The sequence below is a fragment of the Rattus rattus genome, chromosome 2, assembly GCF_011064425.1.
Source record: "Rattus rattus isolate New Zealand chromosome 2, Rrattus_CSIRO_v1, whole genome shotgun sequence".
NCBI lineage: Eukaryota > Metazoa > Chordata > Mammalia > Rodentia > Muridae > Rattus > Rattus rattus.
The window spans coordinates 224,718,145-224,745,795 of record NC_046155.1 but is presented as its reverse complement, the minus strand read 5'-3'; the positions used below and the strand labels follow the sequence as shown (position 1 = coordinate 224,745,795).

Below are 27,651 nucleotides of genomic sequence, written 5' to 3'. Positions count from 1 at the left end.
ACCCACATCCATAAAATAAAGGGAATAAATATTAACAATAGCAAAAGCAAAACTACAAAAGAACTAAAAAAGAAAAAAATCCAGCTTTATGTACTACCTCTAACTACTACTCTTATTCATAAAAATGGTACTCAAAAGTAAACTAGAAGAACATCCGTAAATCTAAGATAAAAAGTCTTGATGGGCTAAGTCTTTCCCAGCATTGCCAATGCTTCCATTGTTGGGTTGGACTGGAATGGCTCTATGTAAACTGAATCAGCCTTTCTCACTTTACAGACCAGATGAAAGACAAGGCGCTCGGAGAACTCACTTGTGCAGAAAGCCAGCAAAGATGTCAAGTCAGATTCCAACTCTAACGTCTGTCCTCTGCTCAACAGAGCCACTGTTTAGCCCCATAAATTGAAAGCAGCATAATAATGATGAGTTTGTTGGGAACAAGCTTGTTTGTTTGTTTGTTTGTTTGTTTGTTTGTTTGTTTGTTTTCTGGATACATCTATTTGGCTGGGACCGGAGCCGCTATGTTTCTTTGAAGTATATTTTATGTGTTTGGCTCTCTAGACCTCAATGGCCAGTGCTTGCTTTACATTAATCCTGATAGTAAACACACACAGACACACACATACACACACACACACACACACACACACACACACACACACACACATTCCTGTTACCTACATTACCCTCATTTTAAGTAGGAGTGCTATAGAATCTAATGTCACCTTTGGCAAACCTGGGCCCAAGATGACAGGCAGGTCACTTCCCAAGGGGGATGGAAATTTCAACATTTCTGTCCCATTTCCCAAAAACAAATATCTTCCTTGTTATTTTAAAGGGCCCATTGATAATAAAATCCTCTAACTGTTCACTGTCATCTCCCCTGGGTATAAGCGATAAAGCCCTACAATCCAGATGCTTTCTAGTAGATCCACAAAGATATGAGAAAAACAACTATTATTATTCCACAAAAGCACTACACCAAAGGATATTTCTTATCAGGCAGTTCCACAAATTTACATATAGTTATTATTCTTAATCTTCATGTCATCATATTATAGGACACAACTGTTGCTGACATAAAACATTGGTTCAGTGACTGGTATAGGAGGCCATTTTATAAATATGTATAAATAAAAACAGAAATTATTCAACTGGTTGTTGATTAAACTTTCATTAAAATGCTATAGCTAATGCACATGACGAAAACCTATTTGTACTAAGGCAGGAACGATCACAGAGCTTTAAATAAACATATACCCCAACCCCAAAAACTGCAGCCTAGCAGAAAGAGGTAGAAGGGAGAAGGGCATAAGAAGAGAAAGAAGAGGGTCGGGGGCTTGGCCTCGGCCAGGCCAAGGAGCCGGCACTGATAGTGGTGGCCGCTGGAGTCCGGCCAAGCGAGCCTGTCCGGTGGCGGAGGCTGGATGCGGCCCGAGCCGGGGGCCCAGGATGCTGAACGTCCCTTCCCAGGCTTTCCCGGCCCCCGGCTCCCAGCAGCGCGTTGCCTCCCAGGGGCGTAGCAAGGTACCTTTAAAACAAGGCAGGAGTCTTATGGATTGGATCCGACTGACCAAAAGTGGAAAGGACTTAACAGGATTGAAGGGCGGGTTAATTGAAGTAACGGAAGAAGAGCTTAAGAAGCACAACACGAAAGACGACTGTTGGATATGCATAAGAGGGTTTGTTTACAATGTCAGCCCATATATGGAGTATCATCCTGGTGGGGAGGATGAGCTTATGAGAGCCGCAGGAGCAGATGGAACGGATCTTTTTAATGAGGTGCATCGCTGGGTCAATTATGAATCCATGCTGAAAGAGTGCCTGGTTGGCAGGATGGCTGTGAAGCCCGCTGTTCCGAAAGACTGTCATGAAGGAAAGAGAGTCTTGAATGGCATGCTTCCCAAGAGCCAAGTGACAGACACACTGCCCAGGGAAGGCCCCAGTTCTCCAAGCTATGATTGGTTCCAAACAGAGTCTTCAGTGACCATTGTTATATACACCAAACAGAAGAATATCAATTTAGACTCAGTAGTCGTTGACCTCCAGGATGACTCCTTGAGAGCAGAAGCGGTCATCAAGGATCACTCTTACCTTATACATATTGGGTTAAGCCATGAAGTTCAAGAAAATTTTTCTGTACGGGTTATTGAGAATGTTGGAAAAATAGAGATTGTCCTACAAAAGAAAGAAACTGTTTCTTGGAAATGTCTTGGTGATCCCCTAGAGAAACATGATTCTTTTATTCCAAAGAAAGATACAGGCTTGTACTACAGACAGTGCCAGTTAATTTCCAAGGAAGACGTTACTCATGACACAAGGCTCTTCTGTCTGATGTTGCCTCCCAGTACTCACCTTCAGGTGCCAGTTGGGCAACACGTTTACCTCAAGCTCAGTGTCACAGGTGCAGAAATAGTAAAGCCATATACACCCGTGTCTGAGTCCTTACTCTCAGATTTTAAAGAACCAGTTCTTTCCCCAAATAAATACATCTACTTTTTGATCAAAATCTATCCTGCTGGACTCTTCACGCCAGAGCTTGATCGTCTTCAGATTGGAGATTATGTTTCTGTAAGTGGTCCTGAGGGCAATTTTAAAGTTTCCAAACTCCAGGAAGTGGAAGATCTCTTTTTATTGGCAGCCGGAACAGGCTTCACACCAATGGTTACTGTACTGAATCACGCTTTAACTCACATATCCAGTCTCAGGAAGGTGAAGTTAATGTTCTTCAATAAAACAGAGGGCGACATAATTTGGAGATGCCAGCTAGAGAAATTGGCATTAAAAGATAAAAGATTTCATGTTGAATATGTTCTCTCGGCACCTCCCCAGAATGGAATGGCAAACAGGGACACGTGTCACGAGCTCTTCTCTCTGAATTTTTGCAACGAAGTTTAGAAAATTCTAAAGTCTTCCTTTGCATCTGTGGACCAACACCATTTACAGATGAGGGGATAAGGTTGCTGCATGATCTTAACTTTTCCGATGATGAGATTCATGGTTTTACAGCATAATAAAAAGCTGCCAGTGTCTTTTATTCCACTAGTTTATACTTGTGATTGCCTAGAGTTTTTTAAAAGAATTTTTGTATGTACGAAAGGTTAATCAGAATCCAGGCTTCCGTTTCTGCAGTGAAGTCATGTGTCTTCAGTACAGGTAACTTCTTGGTTTAATGTTTGTACCATGACTTACTTTTTTGCTGATGCCTGACCTGAAACATCAGTCATGACAGCAGGTGCATACAAGAGCCTTTGTTATGAGCTGCAAGTTTCCTTACCACTGAAATTGTATCACTGTTCTGCAGTAAACACTTGTATTTTATGACATGATAAACTAAGCAATCATTTTGGTCACTTTCTATGCTGCAAGATATCTTCTGAGCAATACAGATTAAGTTTTACACTGCACTGTTCACTCAGGAATCGATGGTGTATATCCTTATTAGTCTTAACACACAGAATGCTGTAACTATTTGTGGTCAGGTTTTGTGGATGTCCATGGCATTGTTACAGATAGAATAAAACTATACTTCATACTTTTAAAAAAAAAAAGAAGAGAAAGAAGAATAAATTCAAGGAAAAGAGAGAATACGAAAAGGAAACGGGACATTAACATCTTTTCCCCTAAGTAAATGCAAGTTCTTTTGAACGTTTGCTAGGAAACAAGAACAATACTTCCTACACGTGTAAAAGATGCCCATATCCAGGGTAAAGGCACTGTGATCTCTTGCACTGAAAGAATATGATCTGAGAACACTATGAAAATGGTCTCATCTTTCCTCATCGAAGGTCGGCCATAGACAATCATTTCATATACAAAGACTATATGTTCATTTTTAAAATGATGGAAAAACTCACCATCTGGCACCAGTGAGTAAACGTACAAAGGTAAGAATATGAACACATTATAATGATTAAGTGCTAGATTAAAAACCACTAAATACTTACTACAAAAGCTCAATTTACGAAGAGAGCGAAATCTCATTAGAGTTGTTATTAGGGAATTCCCCAAGAAGATAACATCTGAGAAAAGCTCTAACAAATGATTAGAAGACTCGGGAAGAAAGGCATTTCAGGCATGAAGATAGGTGCACAGAAAACTGCAGGGCAGTTTTGTATATGAATGGTCTATTCGCATTAGACCATTATTAAAAAATAATAGTTTCTCCATAAAACGACTCACAATCCATGAATTTTTGCCTCACTCATATTGATATCCTACTCTTAATTATAAAAAAAAAGAAACATTACAATTAAACACATGTTTCTAAGCATTTTTATTACGTTTTTAATTATGTGTATCCATGTGTATCTGATTTGTGTTTATGTGCTAATGAGTGCAGTATCCACAGAGGCCAGAAGGGGGCATCAGATCCCCTGGAGCTGGAGTTACTACAGTTGTGAGTTACTGAATCAGGAAGGCGCTAGAACCTAATGGAGCTTTTCCTTAAGAAATGTACCACTAAACTATTTCTCCATCCCCTGGTAAGCATATGTATCACAATTGTTCTGATTATCCTCACACAACCTTAGAAAGTGATGACATTACCATCTCCACTTCACAGATGAAAACAGAGAAGTTAACCAATTTGGCTAATGCCACAGCCTGATTTCAGAATGATCTCACAGCCCATCTATGGCACCAGGCCATTCTCACCTCAGAAACATGGCTTCAAGTTCCAAGCTACGACCAGTATGGACAGGAAGACCAGAACCACAGCCACCAAGCCCCTCCTTCCACTTCCTTTGAATACTTCCACTCTTTTCCTTTCCTTCCCCACATTCATTTCTTTAGACCTCTATACTGCCCTTCTGCAGTAGTCCCCTATTCCTTCTTCATTCTTCTGGAATTGTCAACAACAGGGCTAAATTACAAAATGGAGGAACAGTAGAAAATCTAAGATAGGTGAATGCCCCGAGCTCATCAAACCTCAGGGAAGGCTGTCTCATGAACTACAGAAACAAAGATCTACAGACAGAACAAAGGACCAAGAAAAACAGTGCTGTTTCACACATTACCACTCATCTATTCACCATGTTGAGGGTGGAAACAAATTCTCCCAAACGATACATTTTAAAGGGTACAGTTCGCCTTGCCCTTTAGAACCAAGCTTTGTAAAATGCAAAAAAAAAAAAAAAAAAAAAGAGGAAAAGCACACAAGCCTACCAATTAGGCAGATGGTGCCTTTATTACAACAGAGACAGGAGCTAAAAGGGCAGCTACATATACACCCAGATTAATTCACCTCAGCATCAGAGTTAAAGCGACCCATTTTGGAGTAAAACGCATCAAACAATAAAACCCCAAAAAAAGGGGTTTAGTAGCACAAGCAGGCACTTAAAAATGATTTAAACTGGCACTTAGTGGTGACATTTCCTACTCAGCCATCATGGCCATCACAATGAAGGAGCTCGTTAAATTCACAAGCCAGCCCAAATAAGCCAGAGTCGGTATGAAGAGATGTCTAAAGCATAGCAATATAAAAAGGAAAACAACACATTCACTCTTATTCTGGAAGAAGGGGGAGGAAGGTAGGGGAAGAGGGGTGGGTCATAAAAAAGGACAGAAGGGGAAGGAGGTTAGCAAGGAGGGAGGGGGCGACAGAGACAGAGATGATGACAGAGAACCAAAAACAGAGACAGGTGGACCCATAGGATCACGGGAGCTCTGTTGGAAAGTTCTGGATCAAGGCATGTCTACAATTAATTTGTGTAGTGACATACTCCATGTTTAAGGACAGAATTCTCTTTCTGTGCAATGTAATATTGAGACACCCACCCACGTGTTTTAAAAATGTTTCCTTATTTCCAGTTCAATCATAACATCAACACTACATTCAGAAAGTCACAGTCAGGGCTACAGGGATCTTAAGAGGCAATGTTTAAGATTTCTCCTTCCTATGTCTCTGTCTGTATGTACTAGGATGTGACAGTTTATAATGTTGAGACGTTTTGTCCTAGAACAGTGAAATTCCAGAGCAATTTCCCATAGACGAAGGGAAACACAGAGGAATTTATTCACCACTGACACTTCACCAGGTGGGTTAACATCCTTCTTCACACAGGCACTCAACAGATTCAAAAGCAAACCGGACCCTCTCCCGCATTCTGGTATACAAGGCTGTGAGACTATGTTCTAACTCACTAACGGTCTACTTCATTAGGTCTAAGTTAGCACTTCTAGACTGATCATGTTGACAAGCCAGGTTCTCAAGTAACAATGGCATCATTTAAATAGAACATGCACTTAGATGCCAGACAATTCTAATGCCTTAAGAAATTATTTTCCTTTATTAATAAGTAAGATTTATTCACTCTCACTGACAGCAAATTTGTAATGCACCACTAAGACCTTGAGGGAGACATTTATGACCATATAGTTGCCGTGATCACCAGGCAATTGTATTTAATATAATGGGCTATTTGCTAACTGTCAACAAAATCAATCACTGTATTTTGTAAGACTGAACAGTTTAATCACATCGAGAATTGTACACGGCCAATTTAATTATCGTTTTTATAAAAGCACTGCTTCAAAAAGCCTAAATTGTAATAAGACAACAAAACTTATTAAATATTGTGGCTAAATGGATGATATTAAAGGTTTGGGTATAAAATGAAATATACTTGGTAAAAATCTATTCTTTAGCAATCATATTTCGGTGGTACAGTATCAATGCTCAGCTTTAACTGACAGCATAGGAGATCAAAGTATGTTAACTTCCAAATATTAAACAATTATGACAGAAAAAAAAAACACAATTAACAAAGGTTACTGTCTTAGTTAGGGTTTTCATTGCTGTGAAGAGACACCATGACCAAGGTATCTCTTATAAAAGAAAACATTTAACTGGAGCTGGCTCACCATTTTCAGAGGTTCAGCCCATTATCATCCTGGCAGGAAGAATGGCATCTTGCAGGCAGACATGATCAGAAGGCAGACAGGGGGAGACCAGAATTCTAAACTAGGTGAAGCGAGAGCATACAGACCCCCACAGTGACACACTTCCTCCAACAAGGCCACACATACTTCCTAATAGGCCACTTCCCATAGGCCAAGCGTATTCAAACCACCACAGTTACCATACCATCCAATATACAGTGAACATAAGACTTAAAAGGAAAATCCATAAAACAAATCAACAAGATACTGGGAAATGAAACTGAAGTGGTATTTACTTTAGATAGTTCGTTTATTGATTACTTAGTTAGTAGCAGTGGCACCAGTGTGTTGAGGGGTGTACATCTGCCACGGCACACGGATCCAAGGACAATCTTCAAGAGTGTTGGGAGTGATGCCCTTGAAGCCCTCCACTGCTGATGTTATTATTATGGTTAGAATTAAGTATGACTGGGTTCATGGAAAATCACCAACCAGCTGCAGAAAACTAATACAAATCTGGTGGTCAGGATGAATCATGATATGATAAAGCTCTGACCTTGCTGAGAAATACATCTGACGTCAAGATACCCAATGTGATGACCTATAACCTTTCTGAAAAACCAACATCCTGCTGACTAATAGATATGACAAACCTGTGACCTTTCTGACATCCTGTCAACACCAGCCTATTCCCTGACCACATGAATACTGTGTCCTTGGCCTGCGTAAATGTTTCTTACTTCCCCCCTCCCTCTGTTACCCCTGTTATGGTATAAATTCAGCCTTGGGGAAAAATAAAATTGTCGCCTTGATCAGACTCTTGTCTTGGCATCCTTCTTCATGTCTCTTGTCCCCCATTCTCTCCCAGGTACACTCTGCACCCGTCGTTAACACAAGAGTTGAGTTTCTCCTTACATCATGGGTTCCATAGATCAAATTCCGATCACCAGGCTTACACTGTAAGCACTTTACCCACGAAACAATCTCACTGGCCTTATTTTTACTTTTTGAAACAAGGGCTGGGTATGCAAGCTAGACTGGCCTTGAACTCGTGATCCTTCTGCCTCTGCTCACTTAGTGCTGAAGTAAAGGTGTCTCTGCTCACTTAGTGCTGAAGTAAAGGTGTGCACTACCATGACTGGCCTGAAATTTCATACCGATTGCTGAAGGGTTCTTGACACAAATGGATTTTGAGCCCCCTTTTAAAACCACAAAGTCTTTTGGTCTGAGGCCAGGGTACAGCTATTAATCTCCTATGTTTTATTCATTACTAATTAATACTCAGAAGTATCAACTCGAATTAGAAGTTGAAAGCTAGCTTGTGGCAGAATAGGCTTTTAACTGAAGAAACACCTATGATCTTATACTCACAAGGACACTTCCCACCAGCATCAGTAAGTAGAAATGAGTTTAAGTGTAAAAACTGAAGGGAAGCTTTTAGCCCACTACACTTCTAAATTTGGAGCTAGCATGCCATTCGGAAGGAGAAAAATCTCCAATTGTTGTCCCAAAGCTTCTCTTTTCCATCATATGACAATGACATTAAAAATTATTACACTAATTATATCTCAAATAGTAACAGATGGCTTCTCTGAATGGTCCCTGTATATTTAATTTAGTTTGCAAAAAAAAAATTCATCTTTTGAATTACAATGCGTGTGAATTAACACTCATATGTGTTCTCTCTTTAAAGCACCAACATCCAATTTGCAAGCTTGTAAAGACACGATGAAATCCAGTTAAAGCAAGCCATTTCCCATAGGCCTGCTATACCCGGGAACAGAGTTTTGATTATCTGGAGAAATGGCTGGAGTACAGACCTCAGAGACATCTCGCTAAGCTCCAAGGAAAGCACGGAATGAGACTGAGAGGGTGGTAATGAATTGAGATTATGCCCCTGTACAACTATATTTCTCTGCTGAGTAGAAGACTGAAGCCACTTATTAAATGCAAGATGGTGGTGCTTTCACATGCCGACCATGCAAAGCAGGACCGGGAGACATTGGTGAGAAGGAAAACAAAGAAAGAAAGAACTAGGTCCTAGAGACAAGTCTATACAACTGTCCTGAGATCAGCTAAAGGTATACAAAGGACAGGCTCGTCCTACTGCAAACATCAAGTTGATCAATCGTATAGTCCACACACAAGAATAACCACAATGTCTGTAGAGGCAGGGAAATGGTTAAAGCAAATATAATCTAATACTCATGGCCTGCATAAGCAAACTCCCCAAAGAATAGTGTTTAGATGCATAGAGTATTGAGGAAGAGGAAGAAGCATAGAGTATTGAGGAAGAGGAAGAGGAAGTATTTACCAAATGTCTTCCTGGGTACCAGACTGAGGTGACCAGTTTCATACATACACTGACTCCAACACAGGAAATATCACATGGAAACTGAGATACGTGAGACCCCCAATAGTTAACTGATATTGGTGATTGAACGGGTGGACAAGGAGATAATGTAAAATTTCATTTTGTGATGTTACTATTGATCTTAAGAAATCAATCAGAAGAATATATATATATACATATATATATACATATATATATATGAGAAAATGCAAATTTCAAAAGCAACCAGAGCTCCACAGTTCATAAAGAAACAAATGGAACTCATTTCCAAGAGTGGTGAGTATTTACCACATTTGCTGCTGTAAGATTTGAATTGATTAAGCATTAAGAGCTGCTAATATTTGTTTCTCTCACCAGCATGACTCCCTTTTAGCACTTGAAGCATCTGATAAATTGTCTCCATATGTTAGCTCCAAACCCCAATTTATTAAGTAGTTCTTAAACGGACAAATAAACTATAGTTAGTAAGAATTATTAAAGTAATTGTTCAGAGTTGATACTTCACGGGTCAACATATAGGCAACATATTGTTAACAACGAGAGTTATTAAACAGTTCAGTTGAGACTTCTTCGTAGGTCAAGTTCACCAGTGGATGTTCTATTTAGTATATAGAAAGAGAATTAAACCAGGGTAAAACATTGTATACCATCCAGGCCAACTGCTTAACTGGGCAAGAACTGTTACAGGGAGATGAGTGAGAACTGCCTCTGGGTATGTTCAGCAATTGGAATGTGTGCCTACTGTGGTAGGTATACTAAGAGTGGACTAGGAAGAGAAAGACCAGTGTGGCTCACATGTACTGAGTCAAAGGGACAGGGGTGACTTAAAATCAAAACAACAACAACAACCACAAAAACTCATCCAATGAAAACTTGATCACTCGGGATTACACATAGTTGACAAAGGCGATCAGATGATGTAAGATTGGGAGACGCTCAGTGTGCTTCAATTAGACAGCACACTAGGAGGACCCAGTGCATGCCTCTCTAAGATCTCTGGTGCCCTGAGAAGACTAATGCAGGAAAGCAAGAACAAGCAGAAGCAGGGCCAGAGAGATGGCTCAGTGGTTAAGAGCACTGACTGCTCTTCCAGAGGTCCTGAGTCCAATTCCCAGCAACCACATGGTGGCTCACAACCATCTGTAATGATGCCCTCTTCTGGTGTGTCTGAAGACAGCAACAGTGTACTCACATACATAAAGTAAATAAAAATCTTAAAAAGAAAAGAAAAAAAAAGGCAAAGAGAAAACTCCAGTTACAAGGATATGGTTTTGAGTGATCATCAGAGAAGACAGATGCCAATGTGGTTAAGATACACTTGAGAGGAAGTGGCTCAGGAGATAAAGTACTTACCACAAAAACAAGATGACCTGAATTAGGGCCACCAAAGCCACATAAACACTGGGCAGATGTGATCCCATCATGAGGAAGGAATGAGATAACACGCTTGGCCAAAAAAATAAAAAATAAATAAAATAAATAAAAAGGCAGTAAGTAAAGTAGATAGGGTGTTTGAGCTGGGCATTCAGAAATTGAATGGGAAGAACTATCAGGGCAGCAATGGGTACCATAAGAGCACAGAGAACAACCTGAAAAAACAACCAAAAAAGAAAAGGTCTCAATTGAGTAGCTGTCTTCGCTAGGTTGGACTGGAAGCATGGAAGCATGTCTGTGAGGGACTGTCCTGATTCATTAGTTGAAGCAGAATGGCCCACATTCTCCTCCACAGTTTCCATTTCAACATGGTCCTGCTTGAGTTCCTGATTGACTTTCGCCAAGGATGGCCTTTGACCTGGAAATGTAAGATGAAATAAACCCGTTCCTCACCTGACCTGCTTTTGGTTGGAAAGTTTTTATCACACCAACAGAAATCGAGCTAGAACCTTAGTGTGCTGTGCAAAACTGTGTGCTAATTATATTTACACATATATTAAAATATCGAGGTTTTTAATAGGTTAAAAGTTATAACAAGAGGAAACCAGGAGGCTGAGCGGGCTTGCGGCGCTAGGACGATACTGAAAATCTAAAACTCAGAAAGCAAGCTCTCTGGCCTCATTGTCTGTACTGCAACCAGATAGAGGGAAAGAGGAGAAAATTACTGTCAGTCTGACCAGTATTTCAATCTCAGTAGTCAGAGAAATCAACTAGTGGAATGGACAGTCTAACAGGCGAAAGATTATATTTTTAAGTGCGAACTTACTTTTTATTTTATGGTATGTGACAAATCTTAACCATAATTCTAGGTCCCTTTCTTGGTTTTCTACTTCTTAACTGCATCTGCGACCCCAAAGCTCGTCCGTGACCCCAAGGTATTATTATATTCAGCTTCCTGTCAATCAAGACTTAATGGAATTTACATGAAAAAAATAGTGGGCTGTGAAAGGTATATTTTATTATCCCCATTAGTATATTAAACCTTCTTAAAATGTCATTAAACAGTATTTATATGCTGGTTTGTTTGTTTTTTTTTTTCCGTATCCATTTACATTTGGTGTCTTCCAGAGAGAAAAAGAGCTCTCTGACTTGGCTTGTCTGCTTGACAAAAGGCTAGGACACAAAGTAGAGAGAAGCCAGCCCTATACCATTTCGACTATGAAATTCACATTTCCGTGCAACTAATTTAAGAACGGACTTAGTTTTAAATGACCTCTCATCTTATAAATTTTACATAAAGATCTAGGGATACTTTGCTGAAAATCCTTCATAAAACCGTAATATTGGCATTCATAATACATGAGAAACTGATGTTGCCCGGGCTCCCAGGTGGAACAGAGAAGGCCGTTTGCTTGTTTGTTATTATTTAAGCAAAGCAGACAGCTGGTGGGGGAGGCCAGCATGAAGGTCTCCTCCCAGCACTCAGCCACCAGGCTCCTTCCCCAGCCAGCACTCAGCCAAGGACTGCTGGGCTTCCTTCCCAGCTGAAATGGAAATTTGGAAAGTCAGACCTTTCGATCAAATTTGTCTACTGTTGTGTCCTATCCATTGGCCTTGGAAATGAGTCTGGGAACAGGTGAATGAATGGAAGACCTTATCAGCCATTGATCAGTAGGCCGATGCATTAACACCCTAAAAGATGAGGGCCGTCAACTTTCAGATTCCATGTTTACCTCTCTTCTTGGCAAATAATCCAGCCTTGTCCTGCCTTGTGAAATGATGAGATGTGCTGGAAGGCATCCGCAGAGTCATCTCTGAAGATATTTTAGTAACGAAATATTATTTAGTCTCAAAATCTTATCTGTCCCTAAAACTAAAATAAAATAAAAAACAAAAGGAGGAGAAAGGTCTAGGCACACGTGCAAGTGTGCACGCGTGCCCTGCGTGTGTACCTGTCATCTGTCTGACCAAGGAAGGAGAAATACAAATTCTAACTTCCACAAACACAATACCATTCTTCTCCTTAAACAGATGAGGGGAGGGGAGGGGAGGGTGAGGAGCTCAGGAAAGACAGCACTTTCCCCTATAAGGCCGTGACATTAAGTATTTTTTTTTTTTTTCAGAATTTCACCCAACATACTCTATATAGTTCGTGGATCCCCTTCAACAAAAATAAGACAAATTAATGAGTCTCCTTCATGTTACAATTCTACATTCCATTCTTAAAAGAATGCAGGAAAGTACTTAAATCTGTAGCAGACAATCTTGGTTAGAAGGAATTAAGCTTTGAGTTCTCATAGACTCTTGTTTTCTGGATATTGGTTTTACCAAGATCTACAATTGCCTGTCAGCCTTATATCCTTCAGAAATGTAATATTCCTGGATATAGTATCAAAAGAAATTTTGAAACCAAGAGTAAATCAGTAAGATAGCTTTGCTTGTGACCAAGGGGTGAAGGCAGTGGCATTACTAAGAGTAGACATGGTTAAATGTCAGAGCAAGCTATGAAAGAGGGCTGCAGGAGCTGTCCCCCTGAATGTTGCTTAGTGACCACAAGCCGGGATCTTGCCTAGTTAAGAGTCCAAAAGGTTCTGAAGCACTGTACTTTGTAATAATTCTTCACATAGATGTTCCTCCACAGACTAAATCTGGATGCTTTCCCTTTAAGTACCACAAAGTCAGCTCACAGTCTTGATTTAAGAAAGAGCAACCCTCCCAGGAAAGTTACCCTGGTTTATTTATTCTGTGACTTAGGAAACAAAGAGAATTCCTGCCCCTTGGGTCTGATAGGAAGAAGTGGTTTGCCTAATAAAAATTATCAAGGTGTCAAAAAACAAGAAACAAATGTCTAAGAATAACAACCAAATGTTGGTAGCCATTGGGAAACAGGGAGCAAAGAGCAAAATCTGGTCTCAAGATCTGATGTTTGCATCAATCTGAGTTCTCTCAAGAAAAGAAACTAACTAGATAGATAGATGGATAGATAGATAGATAGATAGATAGATAGATAGATAGATAGATAGAAAGTTATTTTAAGAAATTGGTTCACAATCATAACAGCTAAATCTAAATTGCATGACGAACCGGTGGGCCAGGACTTAGGAACGATCGGTAACTCCAGGTAAAGGCAGCTGAACTCCTGGTAAAGGCAGACAATTTCTAGTAAGGCCTTCGGGTGATTGGAGGATGTCCACCCCACAATATAAAGGATAATTACACCCATCTTTAAATGATAGTTCCGCACAAATACTTTGACTCAAAATCTGAGAATCACGCTATAGCCAAACTGGCACATAAAAGTAAGCCATAGCAGTACCTGTAAGAGGAAAGAGAGAAATATGCAACCAGGGTAGGGGGTGTATCATGTCAGCCATGCCTTGTGTTATGAGGCAGTAGAGTGAATGGCCGTCCTGGTCTAGGGGACTGCACAGTTTCTACAGGCATGTGCTAGTCCTGGAAACCTAAAACTAATAGCAAAGCACATAGAGAGAGGCTACTTCCTCGGGCCTTGTTATTGGTCTCGGTCTCTCCCAACTGACCTTTGACCTTTTCAGTCACACTTCCACAGTCTCGGGGCACATTTATCCTTAGCCAAGCCACCCCCCAAAGTAAACTCATTAAGTGTGAAGTGCATTTACACTAGTTTAGGGTGAATTTCCATTATCAGTGTCTACCTGAGTGTGACAGTCAACTCTAGGATCTAAACCACCGAACGTGACGATGCCATCAAAGTAACCAAGAGCCAAGGATGAGGAAGACATCTACTGTCGGGCAACAGGTTTCTACAGTGAAAGAAAATTTTAGTAAACAGGATGACAATTCCAAGTTCATCTCCATGATTTAAAAACGGCCTCAAAAAGGGCCAGGGCACAGCTTGGAGGTAGAGTGCCCTTGCCCAACAGACTCAATGTCCTGGGTTTGTTCATAACCCTCACCCCACCCCAAAGGCTACAAAGAAAACCAAAAAATAAAATAAAATAAATACCCCTCCCCCAAAAAAACACCTTGGCTCCAGAAGGCAAGCTGCTTGGAGACAAAGTTGCACACATCTTTACTGCAAATGTTTCATAGCTTCAAAAATATAATGTATTTTCACATATGTATGTGAATATATATCATATGTATGCGTGTATCTATGGGAGCAACATGTGAAGTAGCTCATCTCACCATAGTGCTTTCAGAAGCATGACTTTGAGTTCAACATTTACTTTGATGCGTTTTTTTTAAAGATTTATTTATTTTACATTAATACACTGTTGCTGTTTTCAGACACGCAAGAAGAGGGCATCAGATTCCATTACAGATGGTTGTGAGCCACCATGTGGTTGCTGGGAATTGAACTCAGGACCTCTGGAAGAGCAGACAGTGCTTTTAACCGCTGAGCCAGCTCTCCACCCCACCCCCACCCCACCTCAAATTATTTTTAAGACTCCGAGTTTATATATGTGTCCTATTGCATGGTCACATACTCACCTCATGCATAAGTATTTGACAAATGAGCTTCACCTTTAAAGAGGAAATGGACTTTGGTCACCCATTCATCTCAGCAGACCTTACCTTGGCAAACACGGTTCAAGGGTGGAAGATGAGGCCAAGAATAATGTGTGTGGCCCCTCGCTTGACCACAGAAAGGGAACCTGAGGTTCAATGGGCAATGTGTTCCCTGACAAGTGAGAAATCCTGGACCAGGGTCATCAGGGCCTGTCAAAGTTCTCCAACAGACTTAAGCTCCACCAAAATCTTGTCACCCCTACTGACACATTTGGCCTCAAGGAGGAATCCCAGGATGAAAAATCAAGGAAAACTGTGATAAGAGGCTTGGAAGAAAATGTGCATGGCAGGTTGAAAGGAACTCTAATTCCAAAGCATTGACAACAGGCGTGCAAATTAAGTGAGACCCAGTGCAAAAAAAAAAATGTCTGGTGGCACCTGGCCACAATATGAGGAGCAAAGGCCACTCTGGCCCATTGGGAACATAAGCTTTAGCCTCTAATCAATTCAGAAAGAAAGGTAAAGGACATTTCTTTACAAAGATATGCTAGAAGCTGCCCCAGGCAAACACCAGGTGGATACTTATGGAATGAGAAACGTAAAACTAGAGGAAATATTGAAAATGTCAGTACGCTGTGTGGCATAAAGCAAGCACTCGCTAATTTTAATGATTGCTTTCTCCTATGATCCCGCCAATATTGCCAGCAACAGATGTTGTTGCTGTAAGTGGTGATTACTGTAGATCCTAGACACACCATCCAGCGCCCACCCCATTCTCCTCCTCTCTTTTTACCAGCTCTCATTGATTTCTATTAACAACTCCATCTGTGCATGTATCTGTCACAATCTGAAGTTGTGTTCCGTGTAGGATGATGCCACCACACAAAACTAACAAAGACAAGTTATGCTATTTTCCGGCATCAAACAGTGCTTTGAGGTTATCCTTGAATAAAACATTGAGCTCATAAATGATGTGTGATTGCTACATTTTAAGTCAATAGCATACAGTGAGAATTTATTTCCACGAGCAATTGAGAAAATGCCATCAAAAGAGCAAAATACGAAACTAAGGAACGCAAAATCCATCTCACGAGAATTTCCATAGTGAACTTCATGTCCACTGACCATTTGCACAACTGAAATACTGCTCGCCTGAGCTCACAAAGAGAAAGCATTTGCAAAGAGGACAGGAAGATTCCAAACGAGACTCAAACGCTCAGTGGAATCCTCAAGATGATTTCTTCTCAACCCCTAAATGTCTTAGATAGCGGGGAAACTTGGTCTGCATTCACAGCAGCTCAGTCTAAGAATAAAGACTTCTTGCTTAGCGGTTTGTTTAAAATAAGCCTGCAAGGAAAAACGTGGGTACATACCCGAAGTTGAGGAACTCTAAGACTGGGTGCAAGAATGCAGGGTCGTATGGAGCCTTTCAAAGCAGAGGGGACACACAAATAAGAGAATAAATTCATTTCTGAGCCAGTTTCTCCAAGTGATGGACAGGTTCTCTCTTGCCAAAGCTTGATAAGGCAAAGTCACTGAGTCACAATGAAAGAGGAAAGGAAACAGACTTAGACTTGGGGTTTCGTGGTCAAACTGGAAAGGAGGATCTATTGAAAGCTGTGACCTACCTACTAAAGTGATAGCCATGCTCTATCCCGAATCATTTCCTGAGACACTCCTCACTATGTCCCGATGACGGACTCCAGGTCTGTGATTGTCACTGTGCTCTAAAATTTCACTACATGTAAAGTTAATGTTTTGTCACCCATGGCAAACCATGCTGTTCTAAATAGAACTATCAGATGACAGTGATGGCGTTGGTGGGGGCTGTGAGCTGAAACAAACAACCAGGCTTAGGAACTGAGAGGCTCTATCAAGCCAGGGCAGAAGAGACTGCTTTGTTCACAGAGAACCAGAAGGATTTTTCTGAGTAATATTGCTTTGCACAATCACAATAGAGAGCCCCCGGGAGGCCAAAGGCTGGCTGTGATGACTACCCTCTTCTGAAAACATTCCAGGAGTCTGTACTTAGATAAAACACTGTGGACATTAATGACTTTGCTTTGTCTTTTAAAAGCCATCAGACATGCCACAAACTGTAATACTCAAAGTTGAGTAATAACCACCACATATTCCAAATACTGGACTGTACTGTATTGTACTGTACTGTACTGTAGGAGGAATCATAACAGGGAAAATGAAGTTTTCATGGTATAAAGAATGTATTTATTATGGAGTAATGAGTCACTCACAGAGAGATACCCAGATAAAAATAAAAATTGGATATTTTTCTAGAGATCTAGCGCCTTCTCTTCTTACATTTTTTTAACGTACGCTTTTTTTTTTTTTTTTTTTTTTTTTGTGGGAAGCACAGATACGTGAACAACTTGTGGGAGTCATTTCCACGTGGTGACTCCAAACTCAGATTGAAAAAGCATTTTCTAAAATACTGTGGGGTGCAAGCCTCTGCTACAAGGGCAACTTTTCAGATAAAGGAACACTAACATGCTTATAAAATATGCTAGAAACACGCCACTACCAAACAACACAACCGCTATTCGAGAAAGCAGAAGACACCGTACAAAACATTACTTCAGTGTGTTAAATAAGCCTTCTGTGAACATAACAGAGCGGAAAGGAAGGAAATAAGATTTTAATAGTATTGCTTTCTGATTAGCAAAATTAACTGGCCGGCTCTGTTTTGTTCTTCCCTCCTGGATATTTAGAAAGCAAGTACTTTCTCTTTAAATATTTTACACCTCTCTCTCCCCCTCTTCCCCCTCTCCCTCCCCCTCCCCCTGCTCCTCCTTTGAGACAGTGTTGTAACTGGTCATGGGCAGTTCACCAGTGAGGCTGAACAAAGGCCCTAGGATGCTGCAGGCTCTGCCTCCCCATCAGTGGGATCCCAAGTACATACCAACTGTCACAGCCCCCTTTCATGGGTATAGACCTGAGGAGCTTGTCCTTGCAAGGCAATCACTTAGCTGAGTAAGCCATTAAGCCCCACCCCGACCAAACCATAAAAACCAATATTTATATTTAGAGAAACCAGCTTAAGCTTGAGTTTGAAAAACAACAACAACAAAAAACCACTTATTTGTTCCAGTTAAGTGCATATCTTACCCATTTCAAGGTATGTCCTCCCTATCCAGGGTTTCCCTCACTCCCTTAGATGCTCTACAAGCACCCCAATTCTTTAGTTACTTCCCAAAGGATCTGATGTCATGAAAAAACAGTACTGTGTGGCTGGGGGTGGGAGTGGGGGGTGGGGGTCAGTGGTAACACATTTGTCAAGTGTGTACAAATGCCTGGATTCAATCTCCAGCACAATAAAAATAATTAAATAATAATTACAAATGCCTGGGTTCAATCTCCAGCACAATAAAAATAATTAAATAGAGTTTCCAGGGACTAAGCCACTCCCCAAAGACTATGCATGGACTGACCCTGGGCTCCAACCTCATAGGTAGCAATGAATATCCTAGTAAGAGCACCAGTGGAAGGGGAAGCCCTGGGTCCTGCTAAGACTGAACCCCCAGTGAACTAGACTGTGGGGGGGAGAGCGGTAATGGGAGGAGGATGGGGAGGGGAACACCCATAGAGAAGGGGAGGGGGAGGGGCTAGAAGGATGTTGGCCCAGAAACCGGGAGAGGTAATAACTTGAAATACCCAAGTTAATAAAGATAGAGAAAAAAATAATTAAATAAAACCATGCAGAATTATTTAAATGAGTATCTCCCTTTTTCTGATTCCAAACTGAAACATCCACTCATTTCCCCATGTAACAGCTGTATCAGGGAATACATGGGGTGGTTAAATGTTAGTATTTGATTCCTGACCTTTATTAAATGTGAGACTTCAACTACTCTGTACAGTGTAAACAAAATTTCCAGCAAGCTGCAATAAATATTTGCTAACTTCGATTTAATTTCAGGAGTGGGAGGTTAATCAAGAGCAATTAATCAAGACACAAACTAGATGTGAGAGATAAATAAATACAGTTTAAAATCCTCCAACAACTCAGCTATGTCTAGGCTACATGACGACATCCAATTCATGCTCGGAAATCAAAAATGTACTCCGTTATACCATTTCAGGTAACAAAGGAAGAACTCAATGTTTGAAATATTACACAATGTCAGTTTATGTAGCGAAGTAGAAAGTGTAGGAAATAAGATTTTTCTTTTGAAATTACTTGAAAATTATAAAAGAAACAAGAACTCTGGACCCTGAGGCAGGAGGATTGCTGGGGGAGCGAAACTAACCTGAGTTCCAGACCAGCTTGGGTTACAGACCTGAGACCCTATCTCAAAGAGGAAAGAGGTGAGGCTTGAGAAGCTACTCATTTAAATGGACTCAGTGGGTAAATTCTTGCTTAAGGACCCCCAACCCTCCTCTAAAAGCTGTATTCAGTGTCATCGGTCTGTTAAGTAGGTGACAGAAATAAAAACAGTATTCACTGAATTGGTGAGCTTCAGGTCCAATAACATTTCTTGTTTAAAACCAAATTTTTTATTATTATTATTATTATTATTATTATTATTATTACTTGACTGAAAATATCACGGGTGTCAAGTACTGATGTCTACATGTGCTGGCAAAGGTAAGCACACCCAAATCACACATGCATATCCACATACATCACATATATACACACGTCCTACCCCAAAAATGTACCAAAACGTGCTCAAATTATGAAATTTAAATCGAATTATGAAACAGATGGCTTAAATAATGTCAGAGAATTGATAAAAAGCAAAATAAAACAATGCAATATAAATGAGCTTGACAGTCATTTAATCTGAATAAATTATTCTTTGACAAAGCTGATGTACCTGAAATGAAGACAAGGATTGTCCCGGAGTTTGCGGATTGAATCTTTATAAATAGAAAACCATGAAATCGCTATGCGCATCAATATGCGTGAGAGAACGCACACCCCCTGTGCCAGCCTCAAACAAATGTCAACATTCCAAGAAAGAGTTGGAAACCATGCTAAGTAGGAATTCAGCCCGAAACTTTCCACAGTTCTGAGTTCTCAAGACTGAGTGTTAAAGAAATAAGATTATTTTCTTTCTAATCTCTACAGAAATTTGTGACCTATGGTATATCATATCTCCTGCTTTGGAAAGTTATGATCATTGATAGGTATGTCCAGGTTTGTAAAAAGAAAAGATAGAGTTGTAAAATATCACTCACTTGAGTTTGAGACCAAAGAATGAGAGCTATGGATTAACGTGGCTATGAGAAATAGGGGTCCACCAGGGTTCTTGGGTGACAGTCGACAGTTAGGCCTGCACCTTACAGGAAACTGACCATCTTTACTTATGATTGAGTTGCTGTTACTCTTCCAACATTTTATCATAAAATCATTCAAGCACATAAAACAGTTGAAAGCCTGGTAAAATAAACACAATAACATCTGGCAGTGGCAAATTTAACTGTGCATGTTTTATCCAAAAGCTACGTTTACAACCATCGCCTATATCATTTGTGCCAGCTTCTTGATTCATTCGAGGTTAACAGTTTTTCTCAGAGACCTACAAAACCTACTTCAAATAGAACCTATCATAAAACCCACAGCCGGAGTATATCACCATGAGAGAAGTTACCCGCTGATGGGACTGGTAGAAGTTAGAACGAATCACTTAACCCTTTGATGCAGCTGATCCACGGACTTCACAAGAAATGAGGAAACTAAGGCCTAGGCCTATAATCTAAGCACTGGAGAGGCTGAACCAGGAGGTTCTGAACGAGTTCCAGTCTCAAACATGAGAGCAGAAATAAAAAAAAAAAAAAAAAAAAAAAAAAAAAAAAAAAAAAAAAAAAAGAAAAAAAAAAAAAAAAACAAAACAAAGAGGAAGCTAAACTTAAAAATGTCAAATTCACCTCTGGTTATTAAATTTTAAACATTTCAATGCTGTAGGAGAGTTCTACTCTCCTCGCCTTTTATCACCCACATGTAGAATTTAAATAAATAAATACCTACAAGACACAAGGGTACGGCCATCTCCTTTTGGCCCTCACTCCTGAGAATATTCATCTAGAAGTTTCTACAGCTTTTAAAGGAAAGGTGACATTGGGCACCAGTAAACCCACTGAATCATTACATCGCCTAATGAAGTATTGATTCTCAACCACATGTGTGATTTCCTGAAATTTTGGTTCCTATTATATAATTTCTCAAATCCTTCACTGGCTTCCTATTAGGCTCTACGGCTCTTCGGAATAAGCATAATAGGTCATTAGGCTCCCATTAGAAGCAATTACTTGGGAAAAAGAGGCCACGTTTCCCCTTACTTTACCTCCACTGCACACCGCGTGAGGATTTCCTACAATGAAAGGGCGCGCAAAGAAGTAATGAGGGCTTGGCTTCAAGAACGAAGGCAAAACAAGATTATGCCTGTGGTCATTAATTCAGATTCTGCAACAACTATCAAAGCCTCACTCTCAGAAGAGAAGTTACAGAAAAAAAAATCGGAGTATAGAATATTTAATTATTGTTGAAATTCAAGGAAAATCTTCCTGCGGCCTTCTCTAGTTAATAACCATCTGCGGTTATTGACATATAGACGTAAGAAACCACAGTTGACCAGGCATGGTAGCACATGCCTTCAATCCCAATACACAGCCCTGTGAATTCAAGGCCAGCCTGATCTATACAGTAGTCCCTGGTCAGCCATGATTACAGTGTGACCTCATCTCAAAAAAAAAAAAAAAAAAAAAAAAAAAAAACAGGAGGAAGAGAAAAGAGAACTCACAGCTGCCCTAATTTTGTGTTGAAGGATGATCTCAAAGCACGTTGCCCCGGAAGCCATCAGCCACTGGTCTTCAGACTCTCAAGACGTGATACTATGGGTGAAGTCCTGATAGTGACGGATGTGTTTGGAAAAAACCAGTATGGTTTTTAACTGGCAGAAAATAGATCCTAAAATGGAGGCTGGAGATAAGCTCCAGGAAGCAGAAAAACGAAATGGCCATGAACTACTAGAGGACCTGGAGCTCTTAATAGGCTGAGTGAGCTAGGGCGGACACAAACTTTGAGTTGTTTGTCATATTCCAGATAAATTGTGGTAGAACCAGACAGATAAATAGTATCGGTGTGGTTGTTTCCGGAAAAGGGAATCATAGAAAACGTAATATTTCAACAATGCTTCAGCTCTTCAGGGCAAATTCATAAGCATTAAGATACTAGGCCAGGGAGACCTTCCTGAAGTGACGGGATGTTTAAATGAAAAAATGTGAAAGTTCGTAGGTCACGTGTGTCTTTTATAAACTGAAGCAGCCAATGAGGTTACAGCACACAGGCCTTCTGACTGCACATTCAGCACTCCCCCTCTCCCATTCTCATATTCATTGAATTTTACATAATTAATATGGAAAGTCAATTTTATATAGTGCCTCAGGGTTTATAAAGATTGGACTTAGATATTCTATTAGTTACTACTAATTAAACTCTACTGAATTCTCACTGAGAAGCAGAAGCGGGCAGATCGAGGTGAGATCGAGGCCAGCCTGATCTACATAGTGAGTTACAGGCCAGCTAGGACTGTCTCAAAAAACAAAAGAAAAATATGGAATTCTCTAGTAAGGTGGTAAGTTTACCATAGAAAATTGGAAGAGCTTTTCCATGACTCTCCATCTCGCAATGTTGACAAACTCTGAATCACTTAGTAAAAGAAGGGGGAGCTGGAGAAATGACTCAGTGGTTGAGAGTTGGCTGCTTAGCCGGGACAGGAGTTTGTTCTCAGTACCCAAATCCATTAGCCTGCAATCACCTATAACCCTGAGGAAGAAGTGATGGCCTCTTATGGCCTCTGTAGGTAGCCAACACATATGTGCATACACACACACACACACACACATATGCATGCATACACCATATATATATGTATACATATATGTGTGTGTATATATATATGTGTGTGTGTATATATATATATATATATGAAAAATTAAGGAAAGTCAGTGGCTGCCTCAGGCCACTAACACAGACACAGAATGTACAGAAGGGTATCTGTTTTAGAAGGCCATAAAACATCCACAAACTGTTGCAGAACCCTAAATATATGCATGATTATTATGTTTTTATTTTACGAACAGAGTGAATTGTTCGAAATACCAATTTTATTTCAATAAAGCTCTTTTTTTTCTAAGACGTGTTTTTATATTTTATGTACTTGAACGTTGGCCTGCACCGTGTATGGACACCACTTGCATGCGCTGTGCTCGGCGAGGCCAGCAAAGGATGTCAGAGTCCCCGGAACTTCAGTTACAGACACTTGCGAGCCTTCGTGTAAGTGCTTGGAACTGAACCGTGGGCCACTGAGAGAGTAAGAAAGTGTTCGTATAACTGCCAAACCACCTCTGCACGTCTATAAAGCTGTTCTAAAGAAGAAACCAGGAGCCAATACACATTGCGTTTCTGCTTTATTATATTAGCACTGAATGCTGGGTTATTTAGTCGATGTTTATATGTTGTTCAGTATTCTAGGTATCGAAAGACATGGCCCCAGAGTTTAAAAAGTTCATAATTGAAAAGGTAAAACAGACAGATAAATGTAGCACTACAAAAAGTGAGATAGATAGGCATATACATCACCATAATATGTATATGTGCATGTATATATTACATGTATAAACATGCATATACACACCTATGTACACATATTGATGTATATTCGTTTGATCATATGTGTACATATACATGCACACAAACATACACACATACATACAAATGTACATATCAGAGAAACCCTGCAGACTGAGCTGCAAAGGACCACTCAGCCGTTCAACCTTCAAGCTCCATATTCACGGTCACTGGAGAAGTTCTATGTGTATGCTAAGGAATTGCTTCTTCAGACACGAAACTTCAAATAATTTCAACCATTCTATAAACCGTCAAGTTCTATAAGCCTAGAATTTAAGTTAATGATAGAATAAACACATTTACTGTGACTCCTGTTTCGTTTTGTTTTTTAAATTTCTGCTTGAAATACCATGACATTTCCTCATCAACTGCCTTCCAGCATTTTGTCACTGCAACTGCTGTCCAGCATTTTGTGGCTTACATCCAGAGGAAGGCTGTCTGTTGGAAAGAAGACATCAGTATACGTAACCGTGTCCTTGCATTAAATACACAGACATTAAGCAATTTTGTTTTCAGAAACCCTTTTCAGGACTGGAGAGAGAGCTCAGTTAATGTAGTGTTAACTGTGCAAGTTTGAGCATTTGATGAGGCTCCCAGCACCTGCGTAAAAAGCCAGACATGACGATACATGCCCAGAATCCTAGTGGTGAGGAAGCAGAGACGGGGGTCCCTGAGACTCTCTGGAAAACCTGTCTTGCCAAATTGGTGAGGGTTACATTCAGTGAGAGATCCTGTCCCAGTGAGGTTGACTGTGTCTACAGAAGTCAAGTCCTCCTCATGGTTAGCTATGGAGGGAGAAGGAACTGCTGGGACACAGTCAATTCTGCTGATCTACAAGCAAGCAGCAGACTTCCTGACAGGGACAAAGGGTCTGGGGCGATACTCTGGTGAGCCCAGTAGGCACTCATGCTTAGGTCCAAACTCAAGAGTCACACCGATGACCCTGCTTAAACTCAGCAGGGTATAAAACAAAAAACAAACTAGTAAATTGGGGGAAATATTTGTAGGTACACATAGGAGCTTATAGGAACAGAGGGGAGAAGGCAGGGTGACAGAATTCCAAGCATAAAGTTATGAAAAAAATTTCCTCATGAAAAAAATTATAATAAGAAATAGAAGACATTTGATGTCAATCTGTCACAACTACATGTACATATATGTACATGCACCTAAATACATATGTCCACATAAACACACACACAGAGGACAGACAGGTGCATGTGCACACACACACACACACACACATACACACACTATACACACAAACCTTATAATTATTTTTCAGAAATGTTATCCATGCTTTAGTATCTCTAATATTCGCAAGCATTTTCAAAATGGATTAAACTTCAGTAATTTGGGGGAGTCAAGGCCACATAGCTGGAAACCAAGACTCGTTCAATGCTATTACAATATTTTAAGGATTGAACTCTGAAGAAATGCCTCGATCCCCGGATGCAACCAACATGCTTTAATGCTCTGGGTATCTGCTTATTCTGTTATCTACTCCCAGAATCCTCAGCTTCTCTACAATCCTACCTATTCCTCCAGATGCATGTTGGGTACTTCCTTTTCCCTAAACACTGTCATTTCAGTCAGAACTTCTTGTCCTTGGTTTTACCACACTCCTTCTGTCATGTCCCATGTAGGCCCTGTACTGTTCTGGTTCTCAGCATTCCATTCAGGGACCGAATATTTGGTTTTATACTTCGGCAAATGGGGGGGGGGTAATCTAATAATTTCATAAAACCTTTTAATTGATACCTGCTACCATCTCTGACCATGCTAAAAGTTCAGCCTCTCAGCTGGGAGAGCGCATGCAAACAAGTGTTACCTTACAAGGTAGAATCTGACCTTGTGGCCTTTGAAAGTCCTGCATTTTAGTGCAGTTATATTCTATAAAGGTATTCTGGAAATAACCAGGATACGGTCAGGAAGGCAGGAGCATGCTTGCCACACAGTAATTTATCAGGAAAACACTGGCAGCGAGCATGCATTTTATCACATCTGAAAGCTTGGGTAACTTATGGCGAATTGAAGCCATTCGATTACATTTTATTCATACCATTGGGGAGAAAACCACAATGTAAGAAATATGTATTGACCCGGGGGGAAAGCATTTGTACCATATGAAGATTAAAAGGAAAGTTATACATACAAGGAGAAAACTCACTAGCAAAGAAATTATGCCTGCCCAGCTTGCATATAAATACAAGGCTTAGAGATGCCTATCCCCTCAGCGTGCACAGGACAGGGGCACAGGCACTATGACTGTCATAGATTCTGAACCAAAAGACATCCAGGGAACGTTGTCAATCTAATCAAATCCCTTCCTTCTCTCCCTCTAAGTTCTGTAAAGTTTACCCTTTCGTAAGTCAAATGTATTATTTTATAAAATGCCTTAAACAAGAGCATTTGCTAAAAGCCTACTCATAATAAGGCAGACATCGTGGCACATGCCTGTAAACCCAGACATGATGGCACACGCATGTAAACACACATGGCAGCACACCTGTAAAGTATAAACCCAGACATGGTGGCACACGCCTTAAACCCAGCTCTTGGAAGGCAAAGCTGGCAGGATTACTCCATGTCTGAGGCCAGTCCTGGCTAGGCAGTTAGTCCTGGGCCAGCCTAGGCTACACAGTGAGTCCCAAACAAGCCTGGGCTATGCAGTGAGCCTCAGGTCACCCTGAGCTCCAGGCTGTATGACATGACTCCCTGCCTCAAAAGTAGTTAACTAATTAATTATTTAGAAAAAGCTAATTAATTAACGGTAGGTATAAGCCAAAAGAAGTAAAGTCAGGTGTTCGGTCAAACCTCGTGAGATGGGAATGTATTCATTCTGCTATGTGTGGTGGTGCACGCCTTTAATCGCCTTTAATCCCAGCACTCGGGAGGCAGAGGCAGGTGGATCTCTGTGAGTCTGGGGCCATCGTGGTCTAAGTAGTGAGTTCTAGGACAGCCAGAGCTGTTTATACAGAGAAATCCCGTCTCAAAAGACAAACACAAAACAAAACAAAAAGAGTTCATTCTTCAAGATATTGAGAAATGGATTTAAAAAAATTGTTACTTTCATCCATCTTCTCTGCATAAACGTGTTGTCCTCTTCTACAATGGTCACAGGACAAATCGAGCCTCTTAAGAATGTCTAAACCAGTGCAATCCAGTTGTACTGTGGGCTTTAAAGAGTACACTCAATGAGAAGGAGCCTGGAAACCCAGAGGAGCCCACAAAACAGAGGAAAGCACATCCTATGGGACTCTCACCTCAAGGTCAGGAGAAAGGTTGGCCTGGACTTTCCCAAGCAGAGCTACAAAGAGAAAACATGACCCCTCTTTAGCACTCTTTCTTCCTTCTCTATACAGAACAGTGGTGGAAGGTAGCCCTGCTGAGGATGGCCCAAACTTCATCTCAGGAAGCCAGAGTCCACAGGCATGAATCTTTTAGAGTCACTTCCTGGTGCTGCGGTGCTATGCTGTGGGCTTCCTTACTAGGATTTGGGGGTCCCTTTTGTGTTAGAGACTATCAGGAGAGTAATAACACCACACACAGACACACGAAGATGTGGGTGCACTCCCTAGGTCATCTCCCTGGATCCACGAATACCCACACAGCCTGCGTAAGGATTCCAAATCTCAGTGAATTTCAGAGAGATTAATTGGACTCTCATTTTCTAAAAGGACAGCTGAGCTACAGGTCCTGTCAATGGCTTGTCAAGGTGACATAAACGTAGTAAATGACCAGGCCAGAATTATGGGAATGCACACAATCTTATTCTAGACTAGTATGCACACTTTGACTCAACACAATTCTTCGAAAGTTCACACCATTACTACTAATTAATTATTAAAAGAACCGATCGTGGTGGCATGGGACTGTAATCCTAGTACTCTGGAAGCTGAGG

The 27,651-nt window shown here is 40.6% G+C and overlaps 2 protein-coding genes across 2 annotated transcripts in view; one reads left to right on the top strand and one right to left on the bottom strand.

Annotated features, from left to right (window-relative positions):
- The window catches only part of Utrn (utrophin), a 593,945-nt gene that overhangs the window by 183,922 nt on the left and 382,372 nt on the right, over positions 1-27,651 (bottom strand).
- Positions 1,332-3,537, top strand: LOC116893014 (cytochrome b5 reductase 4-like). Its single transcript, XM_032894977.1, is given in 2 exon segments — positions 1,332-2,821; positions 2,824-3,537. Coding segments are annotated over 2 exon segments (1,560 nt in total). The 5' UTR covers positions 1,332-1,449; the 3' UTR covers positions 3,012-3,537.